At 42.9% G+C, this 14,616-nt stretch overlaps 1 protein-coding gene across 3 annotated transcripts in view; it reads left to right on the top strand.

Annotated features, from left to right (window-relative positions):
* Positions 1 to 14,616, top strand: part of ldlrap1b (low density lipoprotein receptor adaptor protein 1b) — a 46,737-nt gene that overhangs the window by 16,980 nt on the left and 15,141 nt on the right. For all 3 annotated transcript variants that reach the window (XM_080211396.1, XM_080211395.1, XM_080211397.1), the window contains exons 2-5: positions 2,459 to 2,601; positions 4,601 to 4,713; positions 11,170 to 11,284; positions 12,117 to 12,189. In XM_080211396.1, the coding sequence (XP_080067522.1) occupies positions 2,459 to 2,601; positions 4,601 to 4,713; positions 11,170 to 11,284; positions 12,117 to 12,189 (444 nt within the window). The remainder of the gene's footprint in view (positions 1 to 2,458; positions 2,602 to 4,600; positions 4,714 to 11,169; positions 11,285 to 12,116; positions 12,190 to 14,616) is intronic.

Raw genomic sequence — 14,616 nt, forward strand, 5'->3', positions numbered from 1 at the left:
CTATACCTACCAAGCCATAGAACTATCTGTAACTCCCAATCCCATTAGATCCCATAAACTCATCCAGAAGTCTTTTAAAAGACCCCAGCGAGTTCGCCTCCACCATCACTGACGGCAGCTGATTCCACTCACCCACCACCCTCTGAGAGAAAAACTTACCCCTAACATCTCCTCTGTACTTGCTTCCCAGCACCTTAAACCTGTGTCCTCTCATAGCGACCATTTCAGCCTTGGGAAATAGCCTCCAAGAATCCACCCTATCTGTTCCTCTCAACATTTTATAAACCTCTATCAGGTCGCCTCTCAACCTTCGTCTCTCCAGGGAGAAGACACCTAGCTCCCGCAACCTATCTTCATAAGGCATGCCTCCCAATCCAGGCAACATCCTTGTGAAACTCCTCTGCACCCTCTCAATAGCTTCCACATCCTTCCTGTAGTGAGGTGACCAGAACTGCGCACTGTATTCCAAGTTCATAGAGTAGAACTGACTGGCACCGGTCCCTTCATTGGGATTGGTAAAACACTCAGATGACATACACACTTTTTTTAAAAAAAAATTCTAGTTCCTTACTGGATGGAATTTGTTGGGAGCTGTCTTGCCAGAATTTGACAGTGTTGGTTCCAGTGAGGAAAAATGGAGTGAATCACTCTGACGGGCTCCAGTGTAATTTCTGACTAGTCTTGAGTCTCGTTGACACAACTTTTTATGGCCACGATACAATACAGTAGTTGTCAGATCAAATAGTCACAGCCGTTGCTGTAAAATTTACAGCTGAATGCATAGATTCCCTGCACGCCTTCACATATTCTCTCAGTCCATTGTAGAACCAGAGTGCTGAACCAGAGAAATAGTGGCTTAACCTCTTGTTTCAGTTCCTCATCTGATGTGGTGGCTGGGACGTATCTGTGTGGATCTTGAGGGAATATTGTCATCTGGTGCAATTCTGCACCTCCTACTGGTTGTATGCAGGAAAATTGCTACCTATGTGTGGCCCAACTGGAGAAGGTGAAAGGTGACGTTCTCCCAGGACAATCTCTGAATTTTTTGGTGGAATTCTCTGATTTTTGAGACTAAGTCCCGTGGTGGGGCAGGAATGTAGAGTGCCTCCCGATGTTTCCCCACCAGTCTTTACATTTTCCAGCCCTGACCTTGTTAATTATGCACCCGGCTATTTCGCACCATATTCAGTGGCGCGGCGTGCCTTGCTGACACATAGTTCACCATCATGTCCAGACGCCATATTGAAAAAGCGCCCATCATTGATCCACTGTTGAAGAAGGAGGGTGGATTGCCTGAAAATGAGGGTGGGTCTCCAAGAATATTCTGAGGCTGGAAGATGGACCCCCTCCAGGGTACCTAATCTAGAAGGCCAACATTATCATTCAGGGGCCACCTTTGGTTGCAGTCAGTAACACGGTTGCAAATTGCGCTAGAATTTTCCCCGTTTTCAGGTACTCTTTAACCCTCCCTGTTTCTGCTCAAGCTTATTTGCCTATCACCTAACGGAAAATTTGCTGTGAAATTAGACGGAGCTTTCCTGAATAATTTTTCCTAAAAATCTTTATCCTTGTGGCCAAAATAATGTAAAGGACTAACTTGGTGCAGTTTGAAAAATGGGTTTAACTCCAACAAATGCTGACAATTCACCGCGTGAGTAATCTGATTTTAAATGATTGACTTTGTCCTTGAAAAATATTTCAGCTTATTTAGGCACAGTAGTCTGTTTCTTTGTAAGTTAAAATGCTCAATACCTATATATCTGGTAAGTGGTCTTGTTCCCAAAGGAACTAGTTTAACATTAAGATAAAGGCAAATTACTGGGGATGCTGGAAAATCTCAGCAGGGCAGCATGGACAAGTTGGGCCAAAGGGCCTTTTTCCATCCTGTAAAGCTCTATGACTCTCAGGTCAGCACCTGTGGAGAGAGAATAGAGCCAACGTTTCGAGTCTGGTTGACCCTTTGTAAACGGTATAAATCTCATCCTATTTTCCTTGCCTTCAGCTCTGAAGGTTCATCCAGGCTCGAAACATTGGCTCCATTCTCCCTCCACAGATGCTGTCAGACCTTCTGAGATTTTCCAGCATTTTCTATTTTAGTTTTAAGTCCCCTCGAAGGCCTGAAACGGGTGCAGTTGGTGGAAATTTGCAATGGCAACTAATTTGATCTGGAGCTATAGGTGGGGCTGGCTTCAAGTGTGACATTTTCTTGCCTAGTGTAAATGACTGCAGAAACTTCACTCAAAATTCCACCATCTTGCTGGATTTATGCTGATTTTTGAATAAGTTGCAACTAGAAAACTCTCTCAACCAAATGGAGACTCCATAGTGTTGGGTGTATTAAATCTGTAGCTACTAGATGAAAATAATATCGCGAAACCTGCCATCTCGTTCCGGTGTAGATATTGACTTACATCTTGCAGCCCTTAATGCATGTTTCCTTACTCTTTTTTTTCCCAAGAGTTGCCAGAAAACTGGACGGATACAAGAGAATCACTCCAGGAAGGAATGATATTTAACCTCAAGTATTTAGGCATGACTCTGGTGGAACAACCCAAAGGGGAAGATATGTCATCTGCCGCTGTCCGAAGGATTGTTGCTATGGTAACATACCATTTTGTCTACATTTTTTGAACGGTTGGTTTAGGGTACAATATTTAATGCTGAAAGCAATTGGTAACAGCTTTGATGGCTTTGGTAGTTCAAACTCATCTCTACAGGGATTGATCCCAGCTGTACAAGATCTCACTGAGGCCCTTACACAGGATAAACATATTAAAATTGTCCTTAGCTACTGTTTATATTGGCAACTGTAACTGAATTACTGACACGAATAAAAATGACTCCGCTCCTTCCAAGTCCAAGCGAGCTTAAAAGCCCGCAAGAAAAAAAACAACCTTGGCAGAATTGGAGCATGATAAGTTGGCATTGTTACATTTACTTCATAAATGTGGAGATAAAATGTTCCAATGGAAATATTAAAAATAAGAACATTATTTGCAGTGTTAACATGGGGACTGTGTTATTGGTCACGTAATAGTCTCGGCCTCTTCGTAGCCCCTACCACCCTGCTTCCATCTGGGCACTGCACTTGGTCTTCACTCCCAGTGCGCAGTACCAGCAGAAGATCAATAATTTGGCTTCCGTAGAATTCCTACAGTGTAGAAGCAGACCATTCAGCCCATCGAGTCAACTTCGACTCTCCAAAAGAGCATCTTGGCCAGGCCTGCCTCTCCATCCTATCCACGGAAACCCATGCCTTTACCAATGGCTAATCCACCAAACCTACACATCTTTGGACTGTGGGAGGAAACTGGAGCACCCGGAGGAAGCCCATGCAGACACACAGGCAGCACAGACAGTGACCCAAGCCAGAAATCGAATCCAAGTCCCTGGTGCAGTGAGACAACAGTGCTAACCGCTGTGCTGTCCGCTTCCAAATATTAAAAAAAAATTGTGGAAGTGGTTTTTTTTTGGTTTTGCAATACATCTGATAGCCAGCTAACAGTCACTGAGGAATGAATAAGCCTTTTTTTTTGCCATATCTTTAGCTTTTTGCAGTGTGTAACTAATCCAAAGCTTGAGCATATGATTAGTGACATTTTAAAGAGTGGAATTTTCCATTTTTGACACTTCCAGCTGAGGTGGCAAAAACTGGCTTTGCTGACTATTTTTCTTCTTAACACTTGCTCCAAAAAAGAAGCCCCACAGAGTCACACTAGCACCTTTTGGCTCCTGAAAGATCAGGAAGGGATGTGGTGGTGAGGGGGGGGGGGGGGCGCGAAAAAGGCAAAGGAGGAACAACCACCACCACAGACTCACAACGGTCATAGAACCCGCAGCAGGCGCCCACCCACTTCCCCCGGCACAGCTTCATGCTGATGTGAATGGACAGCACCCCTGTAGATCGAAGCTTTCTCTATATTAGTCCATTACTTGTACTGTCGTGTCAAATTATTCCCCGTGGCGACACAGTCAGAGAGACCTTCTTGAGGGTGGGCAGGGGAGGTGGGAAGCTGCCTGATAGTATTTCCCTTGATGTGTTACATTATTGGTGTTGTGGGACAGGGGAGGGGGGGGGTGGTGTGGGGGGCATTTCAGGGCCAATCAAGTGGGGAAATCTTGTTGGCATAAAAGCCATTTTGAATCTCCCATTCAATTCTACTCAGCCATTCTGCCTGTCGAAACCATGTTTGGGGGGGAAGTGGAGGGAAGAGAATCCCCACCCCCCCCAACATCTGGAATTGACGTCAAACATGTATAGAAATAGTTGTTTGCAATTAAAGTATTGAGAATTTGAGATAGTGCCAAAGATTGACAGTTTTAGTGAGCACCTGAGCCTATTATCAATTAAAGTGCAACATTGACACACGTTTCCTTTAGTTGTCAGGTTCTGTGGCTGAGTTGGTTAAGGTACCTGTCTAGTAACCAGAAGATCCTGGATTCAAATCCTAGCAAAGCTTTAATCCCTTTCAAGAAATCTATTACTTTAGTTGGACTACCTATAATTGAGATGAGAATTAATTTCTTGGGCATACAATGTAATAGTACTGTATAGGTTTGGGTGTTGCATTATAATTTTACGATTTTCTTTCCCACACAGGCCAAAGCAAGTGGAAAAAAATTCCAGAAAGTCTCTCTGACTGTGTCGCCACGGGGAATAATTCTACATGATGGTACAAGTAATGAACTAATAGAGAACGTCTCTATCTACAGGTACAAAGCACTCCCGGTCAAACGCTTGATTTAGACACAATTGAGTGGTAGAAGATAAGCAGGTTGTTGTGGAAATCTCACGATCACTTGGAATCTTTTTGCTAAATGAGGAAAAATACTGGAAGTACTCAGTGTTACTGTCAACCTTTGAAAAGAGAACAGATCAGTTAATGTTTTTGGTTTCAACCCTTCTCCACAACCAGTCCCTACTGAAAAGGTGGCTGTGTTTATGTAAAAAAAACAAGCTTTGATTTTTATTCGTTAGTGGGATGTGAGCATTGTTGGCTGGGCCAGCATTTATTGCCCTTCTCTGAAGGCATTCGGGAGTCAACGATATTGCTGTGAGTCACACAGGGGTCAGACCAGGTAAGGATGACAGATGCCCTTCCCCAAAGGGCATTAGTGAACCAGGTGGGTTTTTTGTTAACGACAACTGACAATGATTTCATTGTCATCGTTAGACTTTAGACTTTTAAATTCCAAATTTTTATTGAATTCAAATTTCACCATCTGCCGTGGTGGGATTTTCAAACCCCAGTCCGCAGAGCATTACCCTGGGTCTCTGGATTACTAGTCTAGTGACAATACCATAACACTGCTGCCTCCACTTCGTGCATTTATGTTGACAAAACCCAAAGGGTAATACCCTTGCTCTCCAGTAAAGGAAAATGGTCGTCTTTTGATGATTGTGTGAAGATTTGGAAGATCAAATACAAGTACTGGAAACAAAAATAAGTGAGTGTCAAACCATAAAAGAGAAGTAAAACTGAGGTGTAAATGGTTTGGGAATCTGTTCACATTTTCTGCTCATTAATAAATGTTCCCCAGTCTGCTTTGCAATCTCTGGAAGCCAGTTTCAGTAAGGAATGATTTGAGTATTGTTGAATGCCTGTGTGTTTATACCTGACCGCACTGCCTCATGGCTTTACACTACATGCTAGGGATGGCTTGGAAGCTGTGACAATGGAGTTATTTTCTCGAGGAAAGGCATGGGACAGCTCCTGTACCTATCCTGTGGATGCAACTTGACATGTAGGTGTTCAGTGAGTGGACAATTTCAGAATAACAATTTAAAATATTCTAATTCTTGTCAACAGCCCCCTCCCACCCCTCCATTGTCAGCAAAATAGCGGCTGCATTGCAAGCATGACTTGTTGCTTTGTTAACTAGTTCAAGGCTCTTACAGAGGTCTCTAAATTAAACGGAGACCGTAATCTGCAACTGGGCAACCTAACAATAATGGTCTGCTTTCACGGTAGTGAAATACTGATATTTATATATGGTAAGGATATAATTTTTGAGGGAGAGATAGACTGCAGTGACTGTTTATCTTGCTTCTGACTGCTCGGTGCATGTCAATGAATGCCAACCTGGATTTCTGAAATTAAAATATTGAATAAAGTCAAGATGCCACACGCAATTTAGATCAGCAGCTTGCTGAGCCAAGGAGTGACAGGATGTGGGTTCACGTTTGCAACTCTCTCTCCAAGCCACATATTTATTTCATAACCTTCACGCTTCTTTCATTGGCCACATTTTTACACTGCTGGTATTTTAATTCAGATCCTGGGACACTGGTGTCAGTGAGTTATCCCCAGTTTGGCAGCACGCTAGCAGTGGTTAGCACTACTGCCTCACAGTGTCAGGGACCCAGGTTCAATTCCCAACTTGGGTCACTGCCCTGTGCGGAATAAGAACATAAATAAGAGCAGGAGTAGGCCATCTAGCCCTTCGAGCCTGCCCCGCCATTCAATAAGATCAGGGCTGATCTGAAGTGGATCAGTTCCACTTTCCCGCTTTCTCCCCGTAACCCTTAATTCCCTTGTCTATCAGAAACCTATCTACCCGTGACTTAAATATATTTAGCGAGGTAGCCTCCACCACTTCAACGGGCAGAGAATTCCAGAGATTCACCACCCTTTGAGTGAAGAAATTCCTCCTCAACTCCAATCTAAACTGCCCCCCCCCCCCCCCTTATCTTGAGGCTGTGTCCTCTAGTCCTGCTGTCCTTTCTAAGCAGGAAGAATCTCTCTACCTCTACTCTATCCATCCCCTTCATTATCTTATACGTCTCTATAAGATGCCCCCTCATCCTTCTAAACTTCAACGAGTACACGCCCAGTCTATTTAGTCTCTCTTCATAGTCCAACCCCCTCATCTCCGGTATCAGCCTAGTGAACCTCCTCTGCACTCCCTCCAAGGCCAATATATCCTTCCCCAAGTGCGGCGACCAAAACTGCACACAGTACTCCAGCTGTGGCCTCACCAGTGCCCTGTACAGTTGCAGCAAGACCGCCCTACTTTTATATTCTATCCCCCTCGCTATGAAGGCCAGCATTCCATTCACCTTCATGATCACCTGCTGCACCTGCAGACTGGGTTTTTGCGACCCGTGCACAAGGACCCCCAGGTCCCTCTGCACCGTAGCATGCTGCAGCTTTTCACCTTTTAAGTAATAATCCCTCCTACTATTATTTGTGCCGAAGTGGATAAACTCACACTTGCTAACATTATGCTCCATCTGCCAGGTCCTCGCCCACTCGCTCAGCCTATCCAGATCTCTCTGCAGACTTTCCACACCCTCCACTCATCTTCGTGTCATCAGCGAATTTTGTTACCCTACACTCAGCCCCCTCCTCCAGATCATCTATATAAATGGTAAATAGCTGAGGCCCCAGCACCGATCCCTGTGGCACTCTACTGGTCACCAACTGCCAACCAGAATAGCATCCATTGATACCAACTCTCTGCTTCCTATTAGACAGCCAATCCTCTATCCATGCTAACACCTTACCCCCAACTCCGTGCACCCTAACCTTCTGTAGCAACCTTTTATGAAGCACCTTTATCAAACGCCTTTTAGAAATCTAAAAACACTGCATCCACCGGTTCCCCTCTGTCTACCGCACTAGTCACATCCTCATAGAAATCCAATAAATTCATCAGACATGACTTCCCCTTAACGAATCTGTGCTGTATCTGCTCGATCAAACCATTCTTTTCTATGTGCTTCGCTATTTCTCCTTTGATGATGGATTCTAGCATTTTTCTAACTTCAGACGTTAAACTAACCGGCCTATAATTCCCTGCCTTTTGTCTGCTACCTTTTTTAAACAACGGCGCAACACTAGCCATTTTCCAGTCTTCCGACACTTCCCCAGAGTCCAGCGAACTTTGATAAATAATTACGAAGGCATCCTTTATCACCTCTGCCATTTCCTTCAGAACCCTGGGATGCATTCCATCCTGTCCTGGGGACTTGTCCACCTTCAGTCCCATTAGTCTATCAAGCACTACCTCTCTAGTGATAGTAATCGCATTCAGGCCCTCAACTCCTACCATCCTTCTATGTTTAATATCCGGCAAATTATTCGTGTCCTCCTCTGTGAAGACTGAGGCAAAAAACTTACTTAAAGCCTCAGCCATTTCCTCACTGCCCACTGCTAAATCATCCTCATCTTCCAAGGGTCCAACATTGACTCTAGCCAGCCTCCTCTTTATATTTTTGTAAAAACTTTTAATGTCATTTTTTTATATTTAGTGCTAGTTTAGCTTCATACTCTATCTTTCCTTTCTTTATCACCTTCTTAGTCATTCTTTGTTGATTTTTAAATCTTTCCCAATCTTCTAATCGCCCGCTACTTTTTTTAGCCACTCTGAACGCATCAGCTTTTAATTTAATACTCTCCTTTATTTCCTTCAATAACCACAGCTGGTTATCCCTTCTCTTACAGTCCTTCTTTACCATTGGAATATATTTCTGCTGAGTACCGAAAAAGATCTCCCTAAAAATCCTCCACTGTTCCTCAGCTGTCCTACCAACCAATCTGCGCCCCCAATCTACATTCGCCAATTCCGCTGTCATCTTGTCATACTCCCCTCTGTTCAAACAGAGGACACGGGTTTGGGACCCTACTTTCTCATCCTCCATCTGCATCAAAAATTCCTCCCACAGTCTGAAAGACATGCTGGTTAGGTGCATTCCCCCTCAGTGTACCTGAACGGGTGCTGGGGTGTGGCAACTAGGGGATTTTCACAGTAACTTCATTGCAGTGTTAATGTAAGCTTACTTGTGACGCTAATAAATAAACTTTTAACTGACTGCATGCTTTCTAAATCCCAAGATATTCACAAATGAAGCAGACTACTTAAATATCTTAATTCATACAGAGACATACCCAATAGACTCCAGTTTTTCTCCCTGCACCCCACTCCCACCACCTGCTTCAGGTACTATGCCTTAAGAAGTAGGGATGCTACCACTATGACACTATACCTCCTCAAAGCATCCCATTAGCTCTAAAATGACTTGACCTTTTTGTCTCTGCCACTTTATTATGTTCACTCTGCAAATGAATCAGTTTTTTTATGAAGAACTTCCTTATATTGGTACAGTGGTTAGCACTGCTGCCTCAGTGCCAGGGACCCGGGTTGAATTCCCAACTTGGGTAACTGTCTGTGTGGAGTTTGCACATTTTCCCATGTCTGCATGGGTTTCCTCTGGATGCTCTGGTTTCCTCCCACAGTCCAAAGATGTGCAGGTTAGGTGGATTGGACATGCTAAATTGTTCCTGAGTGTCCCAAGATATGTGGATTAGGTGGATAAATGGGGTAAATATATGGGATTACAATGGTAAGCCTGGTAAGTGTCAGTACAGACTGGATGGACTGAATGGCCCCCTCCTGCACTGTAAGGATTCTCAGATCAGTCTTGAATCTGCCCCATATAGGCCTAAGATTAAGAGCTGGATTTTCTAACCTAGAGTCATAGAATCTCTACAGTGCAGAAAGAAGCCATTTGGCCCATTGAGACAACAATCCCACCTAGGCCCTATCCCTGTCACCCCATGCATTTATCTTGCTAATCTCCTGGACATCTTTGGACTTTAGATTCGTATCCTCTGTTCAGAGATTATTCATGTGAAGGGAAATGGAATTGTGCAGCTTGTCATTAAACATGCTTTCCTTATCCAGTATCTGCATTTTCACTTTCATATCCTCTCACTTCCATGAGGAATAGACTTGAAATTTTTACTAGATGAGTGATCTTCTCGGAAGACATTTCTCACTTAAATCCCACCCTTCGTGTGTGTTTGTTATCTAGCTGCCCTTGCCCCAAAAACCGGAAGATCCTGCCTGAAGTTAATGGACCTTTGCATTTTCTGAGCTGTGGGTTCAAACTCCACTCTAAAGTTGTCAGCACAAAATCTGTGTGAACAGTCAGTGCTGGGGGCATGCTGCATTGTCAGAGGTGCCGTATTTCAGATGGGGCATTAAACTGGGCGTCTTTCTTGCCTGGTGGGATGGCACTATTTCAAGGAGGAACAGGCCAGTTCTCCCCAGTGTCCTGGCCAATATTAATCCTTCAATCCATATTGCTAAAAGGGATTATCTGGTCATTATAACATTGCTGTTTAAGGGTTTGTTGTATTGCAAAAATGAGCTGCTCCTTTTTCTACATTGCACCAATAATTATAAAAGTACTTAATGAATTGTTGAGCACTTTTGAGCTGTCCTGAGGTTATGACAGTTACTACATCATAGAATCCCAATAGTGCAGAAGGAGGCCATTCAACCCATATATGACCTCATTCCGCACATCAACAAGTGAGGATTTGTTGATGCGCGGATAATGGTCTCTTGTAGGAGACAATTATCCGCACATCAACAAATCCCCACTTGCATTGTTAATGCCATTGCAGAAGCATATGCCACAAAAAATGTGGGCCTGAAATTGGCACCTCAGTGGGGGCGAGCCAGCTTTTAACAATGAAACCATGAGTAGCGATCCCATGGGTATTTACCAGCCAGTCTTCCCTGGCTGCTTAGCAACTGGCTCTACCGTATTCATTTCAAAGAGATTAAACATTGTGTTATCCAGTGTGTCACTAACCAGAAATCTCTACTAACCGGAATTTCAGATGTTCCCCTGATTATGGTTCACCAATTTACCCAGCGAAAGCAATTACAAAATTAGCCAGGACCTGCACCTGTATACTGTATTATTTTATACTTGTATGTTTTAATATACTGTTGAAGATAAGTAAAAAGAATTATGTTTATTACTTCCCAAGTGCTTGCACATTAGTTTATGCTACAGGTATTGTGCTGTATTCCCTTAGTGAATGACACTCTCCATTAACAGACTATTTTGATTAACTAGCAATACAGTATTAAATATTGTAGTTTGCACTTTCTGTTGTAGAAGTGGCTGCATGAATCCACTAGAGGGTGGGACTCCATTCTGATTGCAGGCTTAGTTGTCCAAATGCTAAACATCTGAGGACCGTTTACTGGGCACGAAAGGCTTTGACCTGCCCACCTAATTGCACGTGGCCCCATAGCCTTGAATGTTATGGCATGCCAAGTACTCATCCAGGTACTCCTTTAAATGTTTCTTTATTGTCTTTTAACCTTTTTTTTGTTCATAAACAATGCCCCTTTTTCCTTTACCAGGATATCGTATTGTACAGCAGACAAAGTACACGATAAAGTTTTTGCCTACATTGCTCAGAACCAGTTAACGGAGACATTGGAATGTCATGCCTTCCTGTGTACAAAGAGAAAAGTGGTGAGTTTCATTTTGTTGCTTCATACTACAAGTCTCCTGTCTCTAAGTATTTGCATCATTCACACCCCATCTCTAGTGTTAGTGTGTAAGCAAACTGAAACAATTGATTTTATCCTATCACTTGTTGTTTTTGGAGGTTGTCACAACAGTGTAAACCCAGATGCCTGGAAGTGGTGGTAAATATTTGATAGATTGAGGAATAGAGGGGCTATGAAGGAATAATACAGAAAAGGAGTCGAGGCCAACATAGGTCAGCCATGATATAACTGAATGGCGGGGCAAGCTTGAAAGGGCCTGATGGCCTAGCGCCCCTTCTATTTCTTGTGTTCTTGTGAATCTCAGGTTCCGTTAAGCTCAGATTAATGGTAATGAGAAAAATAAAAAGTGATTCAATTATGTGCTTTGGATTGGGTGCCTTTTGTTTGTATCCATGTTGCTACCGTCCCTTTTATTCCATTGAGCTATAACTTTTCCCACAAGTCTGTTGTGTGGCACTGTATCAGATGTCCTCTGAAAGTCCAAATACCCCACATCAACAGCCTTACACTCACCAATCCTTCCTGTTACCTCCACAAAAAACACCAGCAATTTAGATTAACACAATTACCCTCTAGAAATCTATGCTAACTCTTCCTCACCAACTCACATGTTTCAAGTGTGACTACTTATTCCATCCCAAGTAATTTGCCTGTTGTAGCTAAATCCATCATTTCAAACCTGTAGAAAGTACTCTTAATTCTAAAGCTGAAAGATATGAAGCCGATTTTTCAATATGTTTACTTGGTTAGAAATGCCACTTGCTCAGTGATTTAATTCTGTGCTCTTTTCTTAGGCTCAAGCAGTGACGTTAACAGTGGCTCAGGCTTTCAAAATAGCTTTTGAGTTCTGGCAAGCTGCCAAAGAAGGTGGGTTGCAGTATAACTAATTAATTGCTGTGACAGGGTCATCACTGTTAAACCGACTATTTTTGGTTTTGTGATCAGTCGCTTCAGATTTACCACAAAATTGTTTTGTTTTTTTAAAAGAGAAAAACCTGCCCAAGCTGAACTTTTGACTTTAAGAAGTTCACTTTGATGCGAACATCCTAATCAGGCAGAACATTATAGATAAACTCAACTTGAAAGTTGGATAAAGTTTTTAGAAACCTAATACTGTACTGTTCCTATGTGTAATGAATTCTCACAAACTGGTTTATAGTCTTCTGCATTTAGTTGGTTCAGTTGTAAGAGCCGGAGTGGGACTAGAGGATGGGGGGGGTGCGATGTCGAGAGGAGCCAGGGCTTCTGGGGTGTGGCTTGCAAGGAATTGTGGAGTGGCTCAAGAGGAGGGTGAATGGGTGGGTGAAGGTAAGGGAGTGTGTGTGTGAATGGGTGATCCCATTAACAATAACAAAAAGAAGGTAAGACTTTGTGGGACGTGTTCATCGCTGGCTGACTAGCATTTTTTTCCCATTTCTAATTGTCCAAGGGCAGTTGAGAATGAACCATGTTGATGTGGTTCTGGAGTCACATGTAGGCCAGACCTGGTAAGGACAGCAGATTCCCTTCCCTAAAGGACATAGTGAACCAGATGGTTTCATGACCATTCATTAGACTCTTAATTCCAGATATTCTTTACTGCATTCAAATTCCAACATCTGCTTAGCAGAATTCAAACCCAGGCCTCCAGTACGTTAGCTGAATTCCTGGGATTAATAGACTAGCGATTAATACCAGTAGGCCATTGCCTCCCCTGAATAACATAACTTTTTTATTATTATAAATGTAGAAGATAAGACATAGCAAAAGTTTGTTTTTATACATTTGTGCATTTTTTTGTGTGGCTTAAATCTTTGATTATAATAATATTTCTCAAGAGTTTCCTCTGTACGCTAGAGAGGTCAAGGTTTTTGTGGCTAGAAAAGTTTGAGGAAACCCTGACATGTGCAATATGTTTATGCAACATTTGGTGATGAGGGTTGCAAGCTATAGTACGTGAACATGCAGTTGACACAAGTTAGTCTTCTATGCTTTCTTTCTGTTCAACAACAATTTATATTCATGTAGTGCCTTTTTTAATGTAATGAAACATCCAAAGCCAGTTCACAGGAGTATTCTCGAGGGCAAATGGGAATGGCTAATAAATTGCTGGCATAGCCAGAAATGCCCAGATCCCCATGAACAAATAAAAATAAATGATGAAATCAAGTATGACACCGGGCCACATATTGGGCCAAATGACCAAACACTTGACCGAAAGGGCAGTTTTTTTAAGGAGTGTTTTTATAGAGGGGGAGAAAGAAAAGTCGTGAGACAGAGCGGAAGTGAAAGACAAATTTCCAAAGCCTGGGGCCTAGAAAGTTGACAGCACCGCCACCATAGAGTTCTAGAGGTTTATAGCATGGAAACAGGCCCTTCAGCCCAACTCACCCATGCTGCCTTTTTTTTAAACTGCTAAGCTGGTCAGTCCCAATTGCCTATGTTTGGCCCATATCCCTCTATACCCGCCTTACTTACGTAACTGTCCAAATGCTTTTTAAAAGACAAAATTGGACCCTCCTCTACTGCTACCTCTGGCAGCATATCATCCTCTGTGAAAAATTGCCCCTCTGGACCCCTTTTTGTATCTCTCCCCTCTAGGTTTAGACTCCCCTACCTTTGGGAAAAGATGTTGATTATCTTGCTGATCTATGCCTGTCATTGTTTTATAGACCTCTAAGATCTCCCCTAAGCCTCCTGCGTTCCAGGGCAGAAAAGTCCTGGTCTATCCAGCCTCTCCTTTATAACTCAAACCGTCAAGTCCTGGTAGCATCCTAATAAATCAATGGTGGAAGAATTATGATTGGGGAAAGTACAACAGGCCAGAATTGAGGAATGCTGATATCTGAAGATGGTTCTGGTGAAATTTGAATTCTGATGAAAATCTGGAATTAAAACTCTAATGTTGACCGCAAAGCCATTGTCGATTGTCATAACCCATTCACTGATGTCCTTTAGGGAAGGAAATCTGCTGGTCTGACCTATGCGTGACCTGCAGTGTGGTTATCTATCCACGGGGACAGACAGCAAATGCTGACCCAACCAGTGACGCCCACATCCTGTGAATATGCTTAAAAAAAAATTTTGGGCTACAGAAATATTTCCAATCACATGATTCCTGGCTCCAGTTTTTCTTATGAGCTTTGTGCTGATCTACCACAGCTGGCCCTGTATATCTTTTGGCCTCAAGGGCATTGAATCATCCAACTTCTTTGTGGCTAACATTACCATCTGCCATGCAATTTTTATTTGTGTTCACTTTTTTTAATTTGAGGAAAAAAAAAATCACAGTATCAGCAGGAAGGTTTGATTTTT

Source organism: Carcharhinus amblyrhynchos, chromosome 24 (genome assembly GCF_965287045.1).
Source record: "Carcharhinus amblyrhynchos chromosome 24, sCarAmb.v2.hapA, whole genome shotgun sequence".
Classification (NCBI taxonomy): domain Eukaryota; kingdom Metazoa; phylum Chordata; class Chondrichthyes; order Carcharhiniformes; family Carcharhinidae; genus Carcharhinus; species Carcharhinus amblyrhynchos.